The 19733-nt window shown below is 38.8% G+C and overlaps 1 protein-coding gene across 2 annotated transcripts; it reads right to left on the reverse strand.

Annotated features, from left to right (window-relative positions):
• Positions 1–433: 433 nt before the first annotated feature.
• TSG101 (tumor susceptibility 101) lies at positions 434–19442 on the reverse strand. 2 transcript variants are annotated; one of them, XM_054276216.1, is made up of 10 exons: positions 19302–19442; positions 15884–15968; positions 13403–13468; positions 12661–12824; positions 11192–11318; positions 9033–9099; positions 7340–7434; positions 2501–2703; positions 1350–1589; positions 434–758 (listed from the first exon to the last, which is right to left on the reverse strand). In XM_054276216.1, exons 1-10 carry the CDS (start codon positions 19341–19343, stop codon positions 669–671), a joined length of 1179 nt encoding a protein of 392 aa, XP_054132191.1. In that variant the 5' UTR covers positions 19344–19442; the 3' UTR covers positions 434–668. The 2 variants fall into 2 exon arrangements, with proteins under 2 accessions (XP_054132191.1, XP_054132192.1); XM_054276217.1 differs by having other exon boundaries at positions 7340–7431; positions 19302–19441.
• Between the last annotated feature and the right edge of the window lie 291 nt (positions 19443–19733).

Raw genomic sequence — 19733 nt, forward strand, 5'->3', positions numbered from 1 at the left:
TTCTGTCTCCTTGTTTTTCTTAATAGGGCTTTGTCTCCACATGCAATTCTACTTCCACCCACCTAAATCAATTCTATTTTTCAAGTCACACGAACTCAAACATCATCTGTGTAATCATGTTATGTGTTCAGCTGTGCTGGAGGCTTCAGGCAGTTATATATTTATGGAAGTCTCATCCAGGTTTTTAAAATAAACTCCAACCTCTTCAGAGGCAGCAGGAACATGAAAAGCCTTAAGGCAAAGGCTCAGTCTTAAGCCATGCTGGTTATGGTGCTGAGACCAAGAACCTTTGGAGTTTTCAGTTTTCACTGGTCATAATAAATGTGTTTTCTCCAGTTTGGCACAACATCTTCTAAATCTCACAAGTGAAAGCATGGTTAAGCTGACACTGCATATTTGAAAAGAAAGCACATCATACACAGCTCTGTAGAGGAAGAAAATATGCAACAAGTTTTATTCAGCGTTAAGTCCACCAGCACAAAGATTACAGGAGATAGAAAGTGCATTAATAAAAGCTAGTCTTTACCAAAAAGAAAATATATTATTGATTCAAAATATCTTACACTTGGATGATGTAATAACTTACTCTGGGCACCTACTGATTAAGAGAAAGATCAAGAGAATGGCTGCTTCACAAGGAAACCCAACTTCCCAGCTAGTCTGGGGATTCAGTAGAGATCACTGAGTCCAGCAGTCTTCCTTGCTTTCTGCATCAGTGCCCTCAGCTGGAACTGCTTGCGGGACAGGAGACGTACATGCTGCAGAGAGAAAAACAACAGCTGGCTACCGTAAAGTTCTCACAAAAACTCAACACTGCCATACCAATGTACTCCGTGACCCAAATGGGATGTCAGCTTTTTGGAAACACTAAATTCATCATTCTACTAAATAGCATTTTCTTGGCTTAAAATGACTGGCAGATGGCTACCAAATGCAATTGCTATAGTCTATTTGTTATGATTTTTAATTATTAACTAATTCATTAAATGATAACAATAATTATTAACTCTACGCATATTCTTATCAAAGTAATAATACACACTCCATAAGGTGCAATCAGACTAATGCACTTCCCATGGGGCAGAGAATGGTTCTTCTAACAGCAGATAAACAGAATTAGCAAGGTCTATACAAGAAGGAAACAACATGACTTTGTACCTATAATGCTTTCAAAATTGGTCTTTAAATTCTGAAATCACTTTCTAAAACTTATGCTTGAATGTATAAATAGTCCTGTTCATACAGGACCCTCTACTGTGAAGAGATCATGAACATTAGTAAGCCAAACCAAAGAGTCCAAAGTAAACACATTTAAAATGCACATCTTAAAAATATCCCAAGAAACCTACCTTTAAAAAGACATCTAAATCTATCACTCCACGTCTCAGTGCTTCCCCAAGGTAGAAAATGGTGTCTTCAATTGCATTTTCCTCTGCATATAAGTTCAGGATCTGCTTGTAAAGTGGTGCTGTAGGAATTATAACTTCATCTATGTCATTATTTTCTGACTGACTTTCCATTTTCTCTAAGGCAGAACTGAGCTCCTCATCCTTCTTTTTGAGAAGTTCAATGTTCTTGTCAACTTCAGCCTAAAAACAATTAAGATGTTTATTTCTCTTCTTGTGATACAATTGTCTAGATGAAAGAGTTTTAGACATACCAGTTCATTGTGTACTTCTTTGCTTATCTTTACTATGATTTTTACAGAAGAATGAGCTATCAATCTGTAGTTTTCAGATTCTTTTAAAGAAGTAGCCTCTGTTTCAGATAATGTCAATCCATTACCCATTTATAACTGTAGAGAAGGCATGCTAATGCTCCAAGTATTTCAGCTGCCACATTAGGAAAAATAACCATTTAAACTAGCTAAAGATAGTAACAGCAAAGCCAAAGTAATGATTTTCTTTAGAATGCAGTATTCCCCAGTTCTCTAGTCCAATTCATAACTTCTAATAATTTTTAAACCACATCTGAACACTGAGCTGTTTTCAGAAACTGTTAATCAATCCCAAAATCTTTCTCCTGAGCACAGTGCAAGAAGCAGATGGATTAAGCAGAAGATGTCTTAGTGAAAAAATGCAAGAATTTCTGAGCATACTGTAAGTAGCAGAGACTACTGGGAAAGGAGAAGTTATACAAGGAGGCTGTGACCAAAATCAATGTTCTCTACACTAAGACACTGAATTGTTCTCCAGTACTGCTGTTACACATTATTATCAAGAAACTGAGATGCAAATATGAAATAATTTCACACCACTAACATCTCGCACAGGAAGAATGGGGGAAAATAACACTGCTCCTCTACTTCTGAGCAATGACATTTGTAAGACACATGCATCTCATGGTCACTGCTATTTCTGAGCACAAACCCCCAGCTGCAAAAGAGAGAAAGCACAATGCACTGGGAAGCTTCATTATTTCTATAATGATTAATTATTTCCAAGCTGCTGTTCACTCCTAGGAATACTCAGGTGGGGAGCAGAGGCTCCTCTCAGCTTACCACTTCCTGATCCAGGCGAGTCACCATCTCCTCCAGTTTCTGGTGTCCCTTTTTGAGGTCCTCCTCGGTGCGTTTGAGGGCGTTGAGCTCGGCCTGCGCGCGGTCCATCTCCTCCTTCATGCGCCACCGCAGCTTGTCGCTGACGGCCGAGATGAGGGAGGCGCGGATGGTGTCCTCGCTGATGGTGCCGTCTCTGCTGGGGCCTGCACGAGCACGTTGCACAAGCTCAACCACCGTGCTGGGCTGCACTACAAAGCCAGCTGCAATGGCACGTGGCCAAGCTGCTCTGTGTACTTCTCACTTCACTTTTTAGCGTCAGTGAGATATTAAAATAAGCTGCTCTCCATAATAATTTCCAGAAGCAGCAAAGAGATCACAGTGAGATAATACACGCTAGGATAGACACAAGTAAATTTAAGAGTATGCATTCATTCATTCATTCATTTCACTACTCCCACATCCACACTCTTTTTTTAATTTTAAAAATGAGGTGGCCATTTCCTCTGAAGTCCATAAATGTTACTAGTCCAAGACCTTTTAAAGAAGAACAAGAGTTAAGGGCAGGATATATTCCACCACAATTAAAGTAACAGCTAGCTCGACACAATGTATTTACCTACTACAGGTATTGGTTTGGGGTTTGTTGTTTTTCTGTTTTTTTGTTTAATTGCCTAGCCTGGTAAGGAAAGTTTTAATCTAGGAAAGACAAAGGGAGAGTTATAGACACCACCCATTCAGCTCAAGTGGGGATACTCCCAGGAAGGCCATGCAGCCCAGGTTCTCATGGGGAACCACCCTGACACCTGCTGGAGGGACAACACAGGCAGGAACACAATCCTGGAGATTCCTGGAAAGCACTGACAATGAATTTTTGATACAGATGCAGCCAATGAGGAAGGATGTGCTGCTGGACCTTGCAGAATGAACAAGGAACATCTGGTTGGAGATGTGAGGGTTGGGGCAGCCTTGGCTGCAGTGACCATGAGATCATGAAGTTCTGCATCCCACAAGTAGAAAGCAGGGAAGGAATAAGATTGCAACCCTGGACTTCATAAGAGCTAACTTTGGCCTCTTCACAGACCTTCTTGGAAGAATTCCATGGGAATTTACCATAGAGGGAAGAGGGATCCAAGAGAGCAGGTGAATATCCAAGGATCACTTCCTCCAGGCTCAAGAACAGTACATCCCTAAGGGCAAGTGAGCAGAAGGGGCAGGAGACCTGAACAAGCTTTTGAAAATCAGCCTTTCAAGGATCATTTCAAGAGTCTGTCACTAACACACTTTTAAATAGAAAGGCAAGTACTTTGTGTCTGTCACAACAAGTGCAATATGTCTCCAGACCAGGAAACTCAGAGTGCTCTAGCAAATGTGAAGTGGCAGCTGGTGGTATTTATCACAAACCACTTCAATTATTCTGTGGGAAGAACTGCAGGGTCAGTTTCCCCAGGTTTGTGTCTCACACCTTCTAGATCAGTGAAATTTCAACTGCATTGTAACAACACAGCAAGTTACAGCAGCTTTTGTGCCCAAACTTCACAACTGCTATGAATGAAACACAGAGAGATTTGAAACACTATAATTGCAAAGAAAATAAACAAGAAGAATTTTTACCAGGGTATCTTTTTATCCAGAGACACAGCTATCAAAACCCTGAAGCTGTTACATTATGCACATCACATTTTCCAGTGCCCTAGATTTCAAAAAACAACAAAATAAAAAACCACTCATCACTGCTCACGTGATTCTTGTATAATTGAATACTTTTTTTAAACTTCTGCCATCAGAATAATACTGCATAAAACTGTATCTCTTCCCTATGTTTTTTACTCTGCTCCTGTCCACAAAACCTACACCAAGCCACATGCATGGGAAAATAAACCTGTGCAAATGAATGACAGGAACTACAGGAAGAAGCACATCATGCTTATTAATCCACCAAAGCCTTCTAAAATACAGAAAACATAAATTTTGATCATTACTAATGTGGGCACTTTGGATACATGTAAGTTGTACCAGAATATGTGTACTTTTAAAAAAAGATCAGCAAATTACCACTGAAAAAATAAAGAGATTGAATATTACACAACTGGTGCAAAGAAAGCCTTAAGAAAATATAAATGTCCCATCACTTCATCTGATTTACAGTTGTGGCCTAAAAAAAAATCACCCTGTTGTCAGTCAACAAGACAATTTCCAAAATTTGGTGACCTTTTAGAGTCAGCAACAGAAGTTGCCAAATAGCACCCTATACACAAACCCAGGAATCCATCATTGCTGCATCTTATGAAAAGGAGAAAAGAACAAGAGCACTTTCTACACTGAGAAGTAAAAGTTAAACCAAGTCAGTCAACAACCTAGGACAGACTTTATTCACTGCATAGGACTTTCTGATTAAGGTAAGGCCTGATTTCCCTTCAAAAACAGCATTAGCATGATTTTAGTTAATGTTTACATAATGAATTATACTCTAACACAAAGTCAGAATCAGCCAGAACCAGTACCAGTAAAACTTCTGCTTACTTTCTTTGCCCTTGACATCCCTCACTCTGGGAGTTTTTATGCAAAGCTCACTTTAACAGTAAAGTGAGGACAGAGGAAAAAAAAAAATAAAATCACAATACACGTAACACAATGAAAGTTCCCACAGAAATGCCACAGTTCCCAGGTATGGTAGAGGTCTTTGAACATAAAAAGCATCATTTTAATACAGCTCAATCAATGTATCTTCTTACAGAGCATGAACCCATAGCATGTTCTGTCACTTCCATAATTAGCCCAGCTTGGAGAAGATTTCATGGCACATGGTCTTTAAATCAACAGAGCTCTGAAACCTTTAACCTTTACTAGGCAGAGTCTGGTTTCAGAAGTGACCTTACAGAATCATCAAACCAGTAACTGCAGCAGAAAAGTAATTAATGGCAGATGACTGAACAGAGAGAAGCCTAAAGGACTATCTGAAAAACCAGTGATGGTGAAAAACTTGAGCTACTTTGCATGAACATTTTCATTCAATTCAAACTAGGTTTGAACTAGGTTCACTATAGAAAACACCACCACCCACACAAAACGCTGAAGCTGTAACAACTGATATGCTCGTAAATAAACCATCACAATAAACCACAGCCAAACAAACAAACTGTACAGAAAAGGAACTTTTTCAGTTCAAAAGAAAAAAACAATACTGGACTGTAAAAAACACCCAACAAAACAAACACAACAAAACCACCTCACAATATTTTAAGTGTAGTGGATGATCAAAGAGATGTGTTTGCATTCCATCTGGCACAAGAGATAAGCCATGTAAACCAGGTGCAGGGCTTTTACCTAGCTGCAGCAAATGAGTCAGGGTAATGTTAAATTGTCACTATGAAACCTGGCATTACATCTTGGTATCACACAGGATCTAACACAGGACTGGAAGAGTCTTCCATCTTTGCCAGATACTGCACCTCTATTCACCTCCAGTGGGGTTGAAAAGGAAGGGAAAAAATTAAATAGAATATTTCTATTTTAAATGGACACTCTGCTACATAAAGGCAAAACTGGATTTGTTTGAGAACAACGCTGCAGAAAGCCAAGTTTGCCTAGAAAGGCTATCAGCTCCCTACAGGAGAGCCAGTGGAGACCATGAATTCTCCAGGACACAAGTGCAGCCCCACAACCTCAAGCACAGTCTGAGGGACTTGAGGGGGACAGCAGCTTCCTGGCACTGTGCATGGCAGACTCACATCACCTCAGAGCGGACCACTGAAGCAGCCAAGAACTTTCAGAAGATACCTTCTTAATTGAAAAGGCTGAAAGAACTTGGACACAAAAGACAGGATCAGGCACAAGAAAAATACAACATACAACTTACTGCTGCTTTCAAACTCTGTAGTAACAGAACTCCTCAGATATTTTAGTAAGAGTAAAGTAGAAGCATCTCTCTTCCCTTGCCTTGTCCCCATGTGTGTGAAGAAAAACCACAAAATACACACAGTTCTGGAAAGAAAAGACATTCTATGACTCTAACCCAGGCCATTCCATAAATAACTGAGTTCACACATTAGATGAAGAATCTATGGATGTATTTCTAAATTACAGGGCTCAAGAGTCTACAATGGATTGCTAATGAACAGCATCATAAGAGAATCTACACCCTCACCATGTAACTGTATCAAAGGGAATATCAGCCAGCTGGAAAGTTACTGCACCAGCTTCCCACTAAACTGGGTGACATCTATCACTGGTTCCCAGCCTTCTACACATACACTGACAGTGACAGGGTGGAAAGCAAGGGCCACAGAGCAGCAGACTGGGAAAAGACACAGGTCAACAGCCTAAATGCTGATGCTGAAGGGAACAAAGGAGCAAGTGACAAGTAGAGATCAGCAAGAAGCAATAGGGAAGAGGCTGGAGAAGAAACTCACTAAAAACGAAGCTCATTCCAAACTGCTACTTTAGAAAGTTACTATTTAGGGAGGAAAGAAAGTATAAATAGAGTCCCTTCGATGCTTAAATGATGATAAAGGCATTTTTCTAAACCATGAACAGAGCAAGGCAGACAATCAAAAGTCACCTACAGTTAAAGGGTGAGGAAAATCCCATGTAGTTACATGCAGTGCTCTTCAAAATATTCAGAAAGCACACACAATGCATTGCAAAAGCCCAGAAATTTATCAAATTTCTGACTGAAGGTGAATAAAATGTATTTTTTTCTTTGTCTGAATAAATTTTAATTAAAGATCAATGCTTTGGAACTTCAGAGTAAGAACACCACTTTTTTTTCCATTTTATTTCTTTACATACCAGTTATAGAGAGAAGCTTTGCTTCACAGAAACCCTTTCCAAGGTACTCACCAACAGTGGTGACAGGAGGCTGAGAAGGGTAGTACTGCACACTAGTGGTTGCTGGGAAGGGAACACCACCTGGGTAAGGATAGTTTGGGAAGCTGCTTTGACAAAGAAAGACACGCTAATGTTATACAACTGTTAGTAAAATATCATCCACCTAGATTATCTTTATTGCCACCATGTTAAACAGTCATTTGCATAATAAAAATGTTAAAATTGCAGGCCTTTTTCCTGTTGACTTTAACATCTTACACAACTGGTATTTCTGGTATTAAGGTACCATTTTATCTGAAATCCTATCTAGTTATTGCCTGGTCAACATTTGGATAACAAATTCTCCTGAATCTCCTTGTTTTGCTATATGAAATGCCACAAGCATCCAAAACAAATTATTCTAGCTACAAACTCCCACACAACAATTAAAAATTAATAGTTTTTAATATAAAAACAGTTAAGAAGATGACTGATGAACTGCTTTATGTAAACCTAAAAATGCTGTGCAAAATATGGTTGCAAGGTGAAACCTACACCCCCAGAAATCCTCAGTCCTGCTCTGATGGATAAAGAAAGCAAAAGTATTCATTTGCTCACTGAAACAATTATGAGATGACATGTGACAGTCTACAACACCTTTCTAAAATACATTTGCTGTCACCTAAAACAAGGACACAAATTAGTCAGTACTAGACTGACAAACACCTGGATTCAGCAGAGTATTAATCACAGTAATAATTAAACAAAGTGGCCCCAAACACCCTGCAAAATATAAAATAATGTTCTGTTTCTCTTCAGGCAACTGCAAATTTAACAGTTCTTAAAACATTCCCATTAATTAATAGATTATATATTTTGAAAACAGCTCTTCTATTACTTTTGTACAACCATTAAGAGTGCTTTAAACAAACATATTCAGGAAGAAAAACCATGCTGTAAGAACTTAAAAAAATCCTAACTTTTCTCCTCTTAAAACATAATACTTCCCACCTCCCAATCCTCAGAGGTTTTTACATTTTAAATATCTTTTTAAAATAAAAATGCTCCACATTACACCAAAATCTCATATGCTCCTACCACAAAATCAGGACATAAGGATATTACCAATAAAAACAATCAATTATGATGTAAAAAATATAAGTACACACTAGGAGGCAGTAGTCAACATCTCACTATTTACTAACACAGATCTGCAAGTCTTCTGGAAATGCTTTATTCCTAACTATTATATAGAAGGAAATCCTGGTTAATATTAATAAAAAGCTTTTGATGTAACTTTGTGTTCTTCAAATTCCCTTAGATTATTCAAAGTCCACAATAATGCTGGAGTCAAGGTTTGTATTAACTCAGCAAAGTTTTGTTCAATTTTTGAGATGCTAATAAAATCCTGACTTTTAGGGGTACATTTCTTTCTATGTCATGTAAAATATAAATATATAAAAATATATGAGTGAAAAAGATAAATATTGGGAGTTAGGTAATTTCAAAATCTATTTAAAACACTCATTATTTTTTTATTTGAAGCAATTAAGAAAGCTAGACCTTCCTCCAATTTTGGCTACTGACAAGAATTCAGCCCTCACTTTTAACAAACCCTGCTAACATGAATACATCAGATACACCATAAGAAAATACAATTATGATTAGACTCTATTCAGTGAAATTCTCTATCAGGAAAATGATGACAGTTTAAAGGGGCTCTTACCTTGGGTTTGGAGTGCTTGATGTTGGATAGGGAGAAATTCCACCTGGAATTCCTGGCACATAGGAAGCTAAATAAAACAAGAATTTTGTGCATTTTTACATTTCAGAAGTTAAAACCCTCAATGTAAAGAAGTTATATATATATATATAAATAATCCTATTGTTATATGGATTTTTTTTTTCTTCATCATTACTTTAAACTAATTACTGCATGGACAAAAGTAGGTATTGATTTAAAAATGCACAACAAATAAGTGTACTAAGAAAAAAAAAAGAAACTGCAGCTAGGGTACTCAGAAAAAACCCCTAAAACATGGTATTTAAGATGACCCACCTGAAGAGCTGTCTCCACTTTTTATGTAATAGCTGAAAAAAGAATTTAACCTTTCTAGCCAATGATGCCTTCCCACTAAATAACAAGTGCATAATTTAAGTACTTTCAGAGTAGTTGATTAGCTGTTTCATGATCCAACCATGTCCTTATTTAGTAATTTCTGCTATTTAGAAGTTGTATTTAAAAATTTGTTATCAGCACATATAAATGTCTAAATAATCTTAGCTTTAAATGTCTAAATAGTCTTAGCTTAAGATTTTTCTTGAGAAGCTGACAAAATTATGTTTTGGACATACTTATCCCACATTTCTAGCAATTTCAGGAATATTTAATCAAATAACTTTTTTTTTTTTAAAGAGCAATTAAGAGTGGAGCTATTTCCACTCTTCAATGCTTTCAAATGATTAAAATTTTGTCAAAGGACTTTATTTCTTCTTAAACAATGTATCTGTAATGACAAGAAACCCAAACCCTATATGTCTGTAAAATAAAGTCTGACTACACTAGTAAAACTAAGTAGCTATTAATAATTTCAAAATCCTAAAACATTTTCACTAGAACTACTTCAGCTATGAACTAATTCACAGTAATTCAGCTCAATTCAATTCAAAATAGGAATTCAAAGCACTTCAGCTCTGAGTGACTACAACAGCAATCAAGTGTGGTTCATTGCAGGTTTGTCCTTCAGGCACAGTCCCTGCTCAAACTACACTTATACTGACCCCCAGTGTTCCTGGAAAATCAGGACACTCCAGTCCTCTGGTGCTCTCACAAGCAGCCACAGACAAACTGAGAAGTCCCAAACACCTGCCTTTAGTTAATTATTGCTAATGGCCCCATTTATGTTTGCTTCCCATTTTCTCACAGGTCCAGAGCCTAAAACCTTGCTGAAAATGGGTTCTGCTGGAAACGGCAATGAGTAGCACTTCAGCTTTTCAAAGGTAACACTGTGCTCAAGTAAAAGCCATATTTCAATAGAGAATGGACACAGCCTTAAAAATCTGGCAAAAATAACTAACCCCAAATACAGCTACTGGACCATTAAATTCATGTCGAAATGTTATAACCTTATTAAACAAACAATCTCCAGCTAAACCGCTCCCCCTTCCCTACTGTCCCAGTCTTTGACTTTAGGTCTATGCTAATATTTTTTTGGCTTTTTCCTACCTAATACAGAGTCTCCTCCTGGAAGAATTTCTAGTATTTTCCATTTCCCACCTCTTCGTTTTCCCCCACCTACCTATCCCCAGTCTTTAAAATAAGATGCCCCCAGAGGATTAAATAAATAAATTATTTAAAAAGTCTTGAAGATTTTTGCAAGAAAATAAGAATGGGTACCAAGTCAGAACACCAACTTAACAGAGAACAAAGAACAAAAAAATCACAAGGCAGGTTTTTTTTTTTTTTTAATATTCAGCCAGCAATTTAGAAAAAAAAAAAAAAGAAAAACGAACCACACAAACAGGAGTGTGGGCATATGAAACAAGCTGTGGGCATGCTCGTGCTTATGAAATCAATGGTTGCAGGATACTTAAAAGATGGGCTTGTATTATTAGAATTAAAAAAATTGAGATACAAAGCTATTTGAATAATCACTTTGTAAGTCTATCTTGGAATGTTGACTGGACACTGGTTGTTTTGAGGGTACTCTGGTTTTGTCTGGGTTTTGCTGTGTGTTATACAAACTTGATTTCTCCCCTCCAAAACCCAAAGGCTCACATGAATTCTTAGACCCACAGAACATTTTTAGTTGAAAAAGACCTTTAAGAGGCAACAATCCCTTTGAAATATGATTATTTGCAGAAATCAGCAGTGATAGCACTTACTGGTTGGTGGGCCTGTTGCCTGGTAAGGGGGGTAGCTGGAGGAAGCAGTAGGACGAGAAAACACTGGAGGTTCCTCTCCAAACACAACAATCATGACCTGGATCAGCTCCAACAAGTCTGACTGGGGCTGGGAAGGAAAGCAAATCACAAGTTGTTCATTTTGCTAACAGAGTTCAACTGACTGTAGCAATAATAGGATGACATTCTATCAGCTCTTCAAAGCATTCCTTTTATTTGTGGGTTCAAATGTTCTTAAAATGTGTATCTCTCATGTGTATACATATGTGCATAATTAACTTCCTTTCTGGATTCTATTAGAATACCAAACCCAGTCAGCTTGTACTCAAAACATACAGCCAAACACACCCAGAAAAAACTGGGTAATACATGGCTCCATATCAACTGCAGGACAATAAATGACTGGGTATAAATGTCCAATGACGAATCATAATAATATTTTAAAAAATTAAATCCACCCCTCAACATGAAAAATATACAGATCCCCAAGTTTTTTAGACATTTCAATTCCATACATCACAGCTTTTGCTCTGATTCAGAATGTCTCAACAGAAAAAATAACCTAACCCACTAAGGAGTGGCACAAACCTCCTTGAAATACAGTTAAACCAGGCCTCTCTGTTTATAACTACTTAAAATAAGCATGATTTCATTTTGCCAAAATAAGAACAAGCATCACGAATGCAGCATCACATTAAATACCCCAATTCAGAGTTTACTTAGCTCTATAATCCACTTACTTATTTTTACCAACCTCTCAAACTGAAAGAATTCTGTATCAGCTGTACCTTAGATGATCCCCTTGCTCTGTGCAACACCTGACCTGGGCAGTCTTTTCCCACTATTACTGTGCAAGCACTGAACTACCACACACCCAGCCTGAGTAAATGCATTCCTGTTAATCACTTTTTACAGAACCATGCATCTTGTATCATTTTTCTAATCTTGTCAACACAGTTTAGCTTCTTTACAAGTCCATGTTTTGGCCAAAACTTCTGTGAGGCCTGCACTGCTCAATGCCTCCATTTACTGGTAAAGCAAATATATCCATATACATGAGGCTCCAGGAATGTCAGCATAAAGAAGCCCAAGAGCTTGTAAAAGTCCATTTTAGTCACAGAGATGTTTTAAGTAAATTTATAATTTCCCTTCTGTAAATATTCTTATCTCACAAATCTTCACATCACTCTCTTGCCAGGGGAGAGGACACCTTGTGCTGCACTGTTTAGTCAGACAAGTAGTAACAGAAAATACAATTAATTTCATTAAATAACCAGAACACAGAATGCAACATCCTGAACTTAAAGACATTCCAAAAAACACACAGTTGATTTTATTTTAAAAATGGTTTAAGATCTCTAACAAAGACTATGGTTTTTATTAAAAATGATACAACTTTCTGGAGGAATGCAGAATGAGCAGTTTGAGAACTTCAAGTTTCCCATACTTACATATTTCCACTCATGCAGGTAGGGAAGGTATATCTTTCCATTTGCATCAACATGCTTCCCAGTTTTTATTGTCATAGAGCTAGTGGGTTTAACAAAACAAATTGGGGGGTTGAAAGGATAGGTGTCCAGCAGCCACAAGCAAATTGGGATATTATATGTGTTACCTAGAAAAGACATTTTGAAAGATTTCAGAAGTTGTCTCAATTCTTCAACTGTCCTGTATTCAGATTCATAAAAAACTCCTAGACCCAGTAAATTCAACTTCTAACAAAGAAGCCAGAGCCAAAATTTACTAATAACATTCAGTGAATAGGTAACACTATGGCCACAAACTCAACACTTTCAGAACAATTTAACTTTGATTTACAATCATCACCACTAATGCACAATCTCATTTATTCTATAATGCTACATTATAAGACTCTAATTTGAATTATCATTAGCTGCAGCAATAAATGGTTTGCAACCCTCAATTCAACTGACAAGCCTGAAAAAACATACAATGCTGAAAGAAAAAAGATGCTACAAAGCTGTAAATGACTGAAGAAGCAATGCTCAGCATTCAAATGTTATCCTGCAGCAAAAACAGAGAACAATTTCTTTAAAATATTTTGCTTTGGACAAGCAAAAGATTTCAAGAAAAGAGTGATCACTGAAGTAGTGAAGTTGAAAGGACAAATCCAAGTTTTTCATGCAATTTGGGAAAACAATAGGGATGATGATCATTATAATACATGCATACCTCTGTAAGGCACAGGAATGGTTCCACTGAGGCTCATCAACTCCCTGGATGAACCATCATTAAAAACTGAAAGAGAACAAACAATATTTTAAAAACAAACATATTGGTTATGTTAATCTCAGTTCAGGTTATTCCCCATCTATTATTGGCATAAGTTTTCACACGTTACACATATAAACTCAGCCTGAAAGGTTCAGCTCTTGCACATTTATGGATTAGCACATGACTGTCCACAGTCAGGTAACTCCTTATGAATAACATATTTCTGAGAAATGAATGATTAACCATTGTCAAACTACCTGCTCTACAAATAAAACTGTTTCCTCATTCAGTGGCCAAATAAAATGATGGAACCTTGCAAACTGCAAGTAATGCAAATTGCTGCAAAGATAACCTGAACTCAAACTTGATTTAAAAAACAACTGTCATCTAAGGTTTATACAAGAATTCCCTATGCCTTCTTCAAAAAAACAGGTCAGCAAGAATACTGAAAATTCCTGGGCCACAGGCATTTGTTACCAAATCAGTAAAGGCAATTTAACCAAACAGTAACACACTGAAGAGGAAACAAAAGTGCTTGACTCTGACAAATATTAGTCACAAACTGCACAAGAACTCTGACTTAATTTACTGAGTTGCTGTATTCAGTTTCCTCATACTTTTAATCCAATACATTATTCTTGGCTGAATGAATCAGCTTCTGCTGAGGAAGCTTTTATCTTCTTAATTCCAACTGAAAGTTTCTAGCCATAATTCAAATGTAGGTTACTGTGCACAGTTATTGTGGTGCTGATGTTCTGCAAAGGCAGGTAGGACATGTTGGGATGTCAATGGGGATATGCATTTCATTAATAATATGAACTTGAAAATCGTCTCCTCAGCAATGTAATTGTCAGATTATGCTCTTCTCTAATTTGGAGATGGGGCAACTGAGAGGCATTTTAAAATATTTCATTCCATTTTTAGTCTCATGAGAAGGGTGAGACAATACAGATTGTCTCTGTAATCTACAGATTGCAACAGATGTTATAATTTACACCATCACAATTAGAAGTGAACTATTTCCTAATTACAATATGCTATAAGTGTTTCTTGGCCTATCAGCTTTTGCTACACCATGCTGTAAATGTCTTAAAGCGAATTATCTAAAATTACCCCTCCTGGGTCCTACTATAATGTATCTTTCATAGTTCTGTTTCTCCAAAGTCTTATTTGCAAGGCCATCCTTTGAAATTTGTTTCTAGTTCCATGCATTTCTAAGTCAGCAGTTTTTATCTCAAGGTTTGCATAAAGGTGCATCCTATGTGAGCCTTCTGTCAGGCTTTGAGAATTCTCTACAAATTCATTTCCCACATTTCCCCCTCTCTCTTGAATGGAAAAATTTTTGATAGATTTGTTCATTGTTTGTCATGTACAGTGAAGTACACAGGAATTCTCTACAAATCCTTTTCCCACATGTAATCACTTTCTTGCAGCTGATGTCACTGCTACAAATAATATTGATTATCTGTAAGTGATTCTGTGCTTAGCCTCTTCCAGGCAGCTTAAAGAGCATTAGGGAACACAAATGGCTACAGCTCAAGGATATCTGGAACTGTGATCACCATCTTATGCAAACTTGTGCAGCTATTCCAGCCACAGTCCTTTCACTCCTGCTTTGTTTCTTCAGTCACTGCATGAATTTTTATTTCTGTGACAGCTGCTGGCATGCAGCTACTCAAGTTAAAACTAAAACATCTTTTACCTGTTCATGTCCCTTCTTAATATTTCTCAATCCAGATACACAACTTAAAAAGCAGAAGACTTTAAATTTTTTGATGATGTATTAGGAATATAAATTAGATCACAGAAGAATCCCACAGGTAGCAGTTAAAAAAAGGTGACCATAAGAAGGCTGACCTCAGCACCTACACTGGCTCACTGTATGCTGTGAAACCCTAGTATCATCTTCCTTTAACACACTTCAACTTAAATGAACCTAGATACTTTAAAACAGCTAACAAACAGTGATTATCATTGATAATTTACATTCTAAAATTCTCATGCCAATTTTCTGTGTACTTGACTCTGTTTTCCTCATACTCTTAAGGACTACCACAATGATTTTAAACGAAGTATTTCCTCATTGATTTACAGTTCTTCCTACACAGAATTTTAAAAATGTCTTTATATGGCAGCAAAGCTGAATTTGTAAGATACCAGCAATCTCAGGACACCAACTGATGACATCAGTGAGTGATTAACTAAAAGTTAAGCTGTGAAAAACGTGACACTTCTTGGTACATTAGACAGTTATTTTCTAAAGTAACCTTACTATATTACTGAGTCTGTGCTTCTGAAGAAGTTGTTGTCAGAGACAAAAAATAGAAACTCAAGTTATGTTTTCTGGTGTTAATCTTCTTTCCTCCCCTACAAAAACTACCAAAGACATCTAACACATCAACAATTCGCCAACAGAAATTTTCTCATGCAGAAACTAACCATATGAATCCATGACAGGTTTGAGGTCCTTGTACTGACTAATAACACTGGTTGTCTCCTGTATGGTTAGGTCTCTATACTTGTACTGGAAAACAAAAGAGAAAAAAATTACTTCAGAAGTTAATTTTTAGTATAATTTAATTCAATTTTTTATTTTACCCAACAGACAGCATTTATGAGAGTTTACATCTATACATGGACATTCTTCTCCACTCTTAGTTTGGAATAATAACTTATTTGTCCATATTACTTAAATGACCACTGCCTATATAACTCATTGAACTTTAACAAGATGTTAAGTCTTAACAAGGATGTAAGCATCAACTGATTTGGGAAAGAGCTATTGCATTTTCTTTCATGTTCTACCACAACCAAGTGTATCTGAGAAATATGAATGCATCTTAAAAAACCAAAAAAGTCATCTCCAAATGAATACAGTAATGCTTTGAATAGCTATGTAGGATATGAACTACATACATCTATTTCATAGCACTTTTCAAAGCAACACCATATTTATCAATCACTGATTAGCATTTACATGTATTTTGTCAGCTAGAAAGCAGACATATCAAGGCACAATATTACCAGCAATAATACTGGTTTTACCCCTGTCTTTTTATCAGGAGCAGGGAGTAACAGCACAGATACCCTACAGAATATACAGATACCCCACTACAGAATTCACCAGCCTCAGAGCCATAACCCACAGACAGCAAAGAAGCTCCTGGGCAACAGAGAATTGGTTCACCACACAGTGCAGCCCTTTAGCCTTGTTGTCATTTCTCTTAATAATTATGATTTAAAAGACAGCAATGTGGTCCCTTGACATTTTTTCATTCTAATACAATTTTAAAAAACTGCAATCTTCAGATGTTATAAGGAACACAGCCAGCAACCTTCCATTGAACCGTGGTGGGAAGACAAAGGGCCCAGCACAATGAAATGTCCGACATCCAAAGCACGCAAATGTTAACAACATCTGAACAAATTCATTCAGACATCATCCAAGAGCAAACTGTGGTGCCACAGCTGCAGGTCACCTTGGCCCTGACAAACACTCATGAGTTGTGAAGCTTAGACAGTAACTCTTCTTCCTGTCACCTCCAGAGACTGACAAGGATGCTCCTCTGGGGCATGACAACTTGGATTTACTGAGCAGAGATGAACCCACGATGCCACCTCAGCCCAGAGGAAGCACCAGCACCTCCAGTGATGCTGTGACTGCTCTCCCTCAAAGGACCAAGGACAAAACAGCCACATGGTCTGTCTGCAAAGTGCTGCTGTGTGGGACAGAAAGCAACCCCTCCAGCAGGGATTCCTGTGTGCACAGGGAAGCACCAGCACAGAGGTCAATCAGCCCCTGGATGCTGTTTTGGTGGGAGGGCTGCAGCAAAGCATCTCAGCCTCCTTTGTAAAATTGGTGCAGGACTGGGCTGTGCAGCAGGGTTTGACAGAGCAACAACTTGGTTAATATTTGAATACATTCCTCCCTCCCTGCCCAGCACCTGGCAGAAGCAGGAACAGGCACTGCCTGGACATGGAGGAACTTTCATGTACACCAGCCAGAGACTGGCAGCACATACCCAGCCCACTGCAGGTGTCACTACAGGGCAAATGACAGCTGGTCACCAGCTACTTTCAAAAGGCAGGGTCTTCTCATAGGAACAAACCTTATGGTCCAGGATAGAGCCTCAACAAGACTGGCACAATCACTATTAAAAAGAGAGCAGGATTCTGCTAACAGAAGCTCCAAAAAAGCACAAGGATCATAGAATGGTTTGGGTTGGAAGCAATCTTGAAGATGACCTTGTTACCAGCCCCAAGACAGGGAACCTCCCACCACCCCAAGCTGCTCAGAGCCCCTTCCAGCCTGGCCTTGGACACTGCCAGGGATGGGGCATCCACAGCTTCTCCAGGCAACCTGTGACAGTGCCTCACCACCCTCACAGTACAGAAGCAGGCAGTCAGGCTCTACTTCCACATTTGGCACAAGAATCTCAAGTCAGTTGAGTCAAGAACTGATAAAACAATGCCTGCCTGCTCAGCAGGCACTCTGTGAATCTGGTACACCATGGGGCTGATGAACCACAAGTTTGGTTACTGGGGGTGTTTTCGAAAATTAGGGACAACACCTGAACATTAAGCAAGCATTTTCATACCCCTATTAAAACAAAGAAAGATAATATTCTTACAAATTGTTTTTACACTGAGTGATGATTACTTAGTAGAGAGACAGTTGTATGATTCCAGCTACTGCCACAAGCAAAATTAAATGTTAATTTCAGCTGTTAATTTCTGTACTTAGATTGATTTCCAATAAATGTCAAAATCTCTTTGGAAAATATAAGATCCTAGTGATTCCTACAAAGGTAACTAAAACTGACTAATCTGAATTCTTAATGTCTAGACTCCTTTTTCCTCCTCCATTCTCAGATTGCAAATGCATTCTCCTCATTTTACATACTAGGAAACAGATCACAGAAAGATGAAGCTTTTCAAGATCTGACAGCAGGTAAACACCTGAAGTTAAATTATGTGCTCAGGTTCCCCCAAACTAGGATCAAGCTTTTGTTATCTCATACACTGAACTAACCAATATGTGAAATATCACTAAACTTCCCTCTCTAGAACAGAAAGTGTAACTGTTTTTTAAAAATAAACATAATGAAATAACATCTTCATTTTTCATCACCTACAGGAAGTCAGACAGGAGTATAAACTTAACAAGTGTGGGGGAACAAGAACACTGGACTACCTTAAACTCTATTTCTTCTATGGCATCACAGTAATTAATTTAGCAAAGACAGGTGCATACAAACACACACATGATCTCATTTGCTGACACTGACTGGGTAATCAACACTCATTTTCAAGCTGATAAAAAAATCTGCTTATGACTCCATGCAGGTGAATGTGCCTTTGGTTTTGATCGGATTCTCAACTATTGCACTTCATTTCAAAACGCAAGATGCATGATTAAATAGTGCCAAAAAAAATTCCAAAATCCCCCCAACAAAGCCGTAACTGCCGCCAAGTGCCATCCTTAGGGGTTTTCATTCCCAGCCGCTGGACAAAGGGCAGTTTTCAGCGAGGAGTGGCACGCGTGGCTCTGCATGATTCAGTGGTTAACGATCTGCCTTCCATGAGATTTTCCCGTTTCCTTACACAGGGGCGATAACCACACGCACCCCACGGTCAGTGATGCAGAGCTCGCCTCGCCCCTCCGGTGACCGGGGAGCTCAAGCGCCGTGTGCGCCCCGCGGGTGCCCGGCACGGTCCCAGCCCAGCCCCGCGGCCGGGCACGACCATTTTAGGCTCTGAGCGCCGTTCCTCCCTTCCCGACCCAGCTCCCCGGAGCCTGCGGGCGCTGGGCCCCGCTGCCGCCCGCGGGCCGAGCCCGGCCGGGCCGCGCCCGTACCTTGGTGAGCATCTTCTTGAGCTGGCTCTCGGACACGGCCATGGCGGCCGCCCCTCGCTGCCGGTGTCGGTGCCGCTGCTCCCGGTGCCGCCGGCCCGGCCCTACATAAACACAGGAAGCGGCCGCGCGCCCGCTTCCGGCGGCGGCGCCGCTGCCGCGCGTCACGGGGCGGGCACCGAGCGGGGCCGGGGCGGCGCCGAGCGCGCCTTTGGTGTTAGCAAAGAATGCGACACAAACGCGACATCGGATGAATGACAAAACACGCCTCTAAGAGCTGGCAGCATTTTAAGATTAAAATTATTACATAAACACCAAAGCAAATAAACAACAGCTTGAGTATTCGCATGAAAAGAAATGCTCAACAGATGAGAAACACCACCATGAAAAAGAATGTAAAACCTTAAATTCATAGCTTTCTTTTTAAGTACAGCT

Source organism: Melozone crissalis, unplaced genomic scaffold, assembly GCF_028551555.1.
Source record: "Melozone crissalis strain CALT ecotype California unplaced genomic scaffold, PUWL_Pcris_2 ptg000018l_1, whole genome shotgun sequence".
Lineage (NCBI taxonomy): Eukaryota > Metazoa > Chordata > Aves > Passeriformes > Passerellidae > Melozone > Melozone crissalis.

Coding starts and splice junctions, on each gene's coding strand:
- TSG101 (XM_054276216.1), bottom strand. CDS start 19,343: ATGGCCGTGTCCGAGAGCCAGCTCAAGAAGATGCTCACCAAG. Junction 15,969..19,301: donor TCAAGAAGATGCTCACCAAG/GTACGGGCGCGG, acceptor TTTGTTTTCCAG/TACAAGTATAGAGACCTAAC. Junction 1,590..2,500: donor CTCGCCTGGATCAGGAAGTG/GTAAGCTGAGAG, acceptor AATTGTTTTTAG/GCTGAAGTTGACAAGAACAT.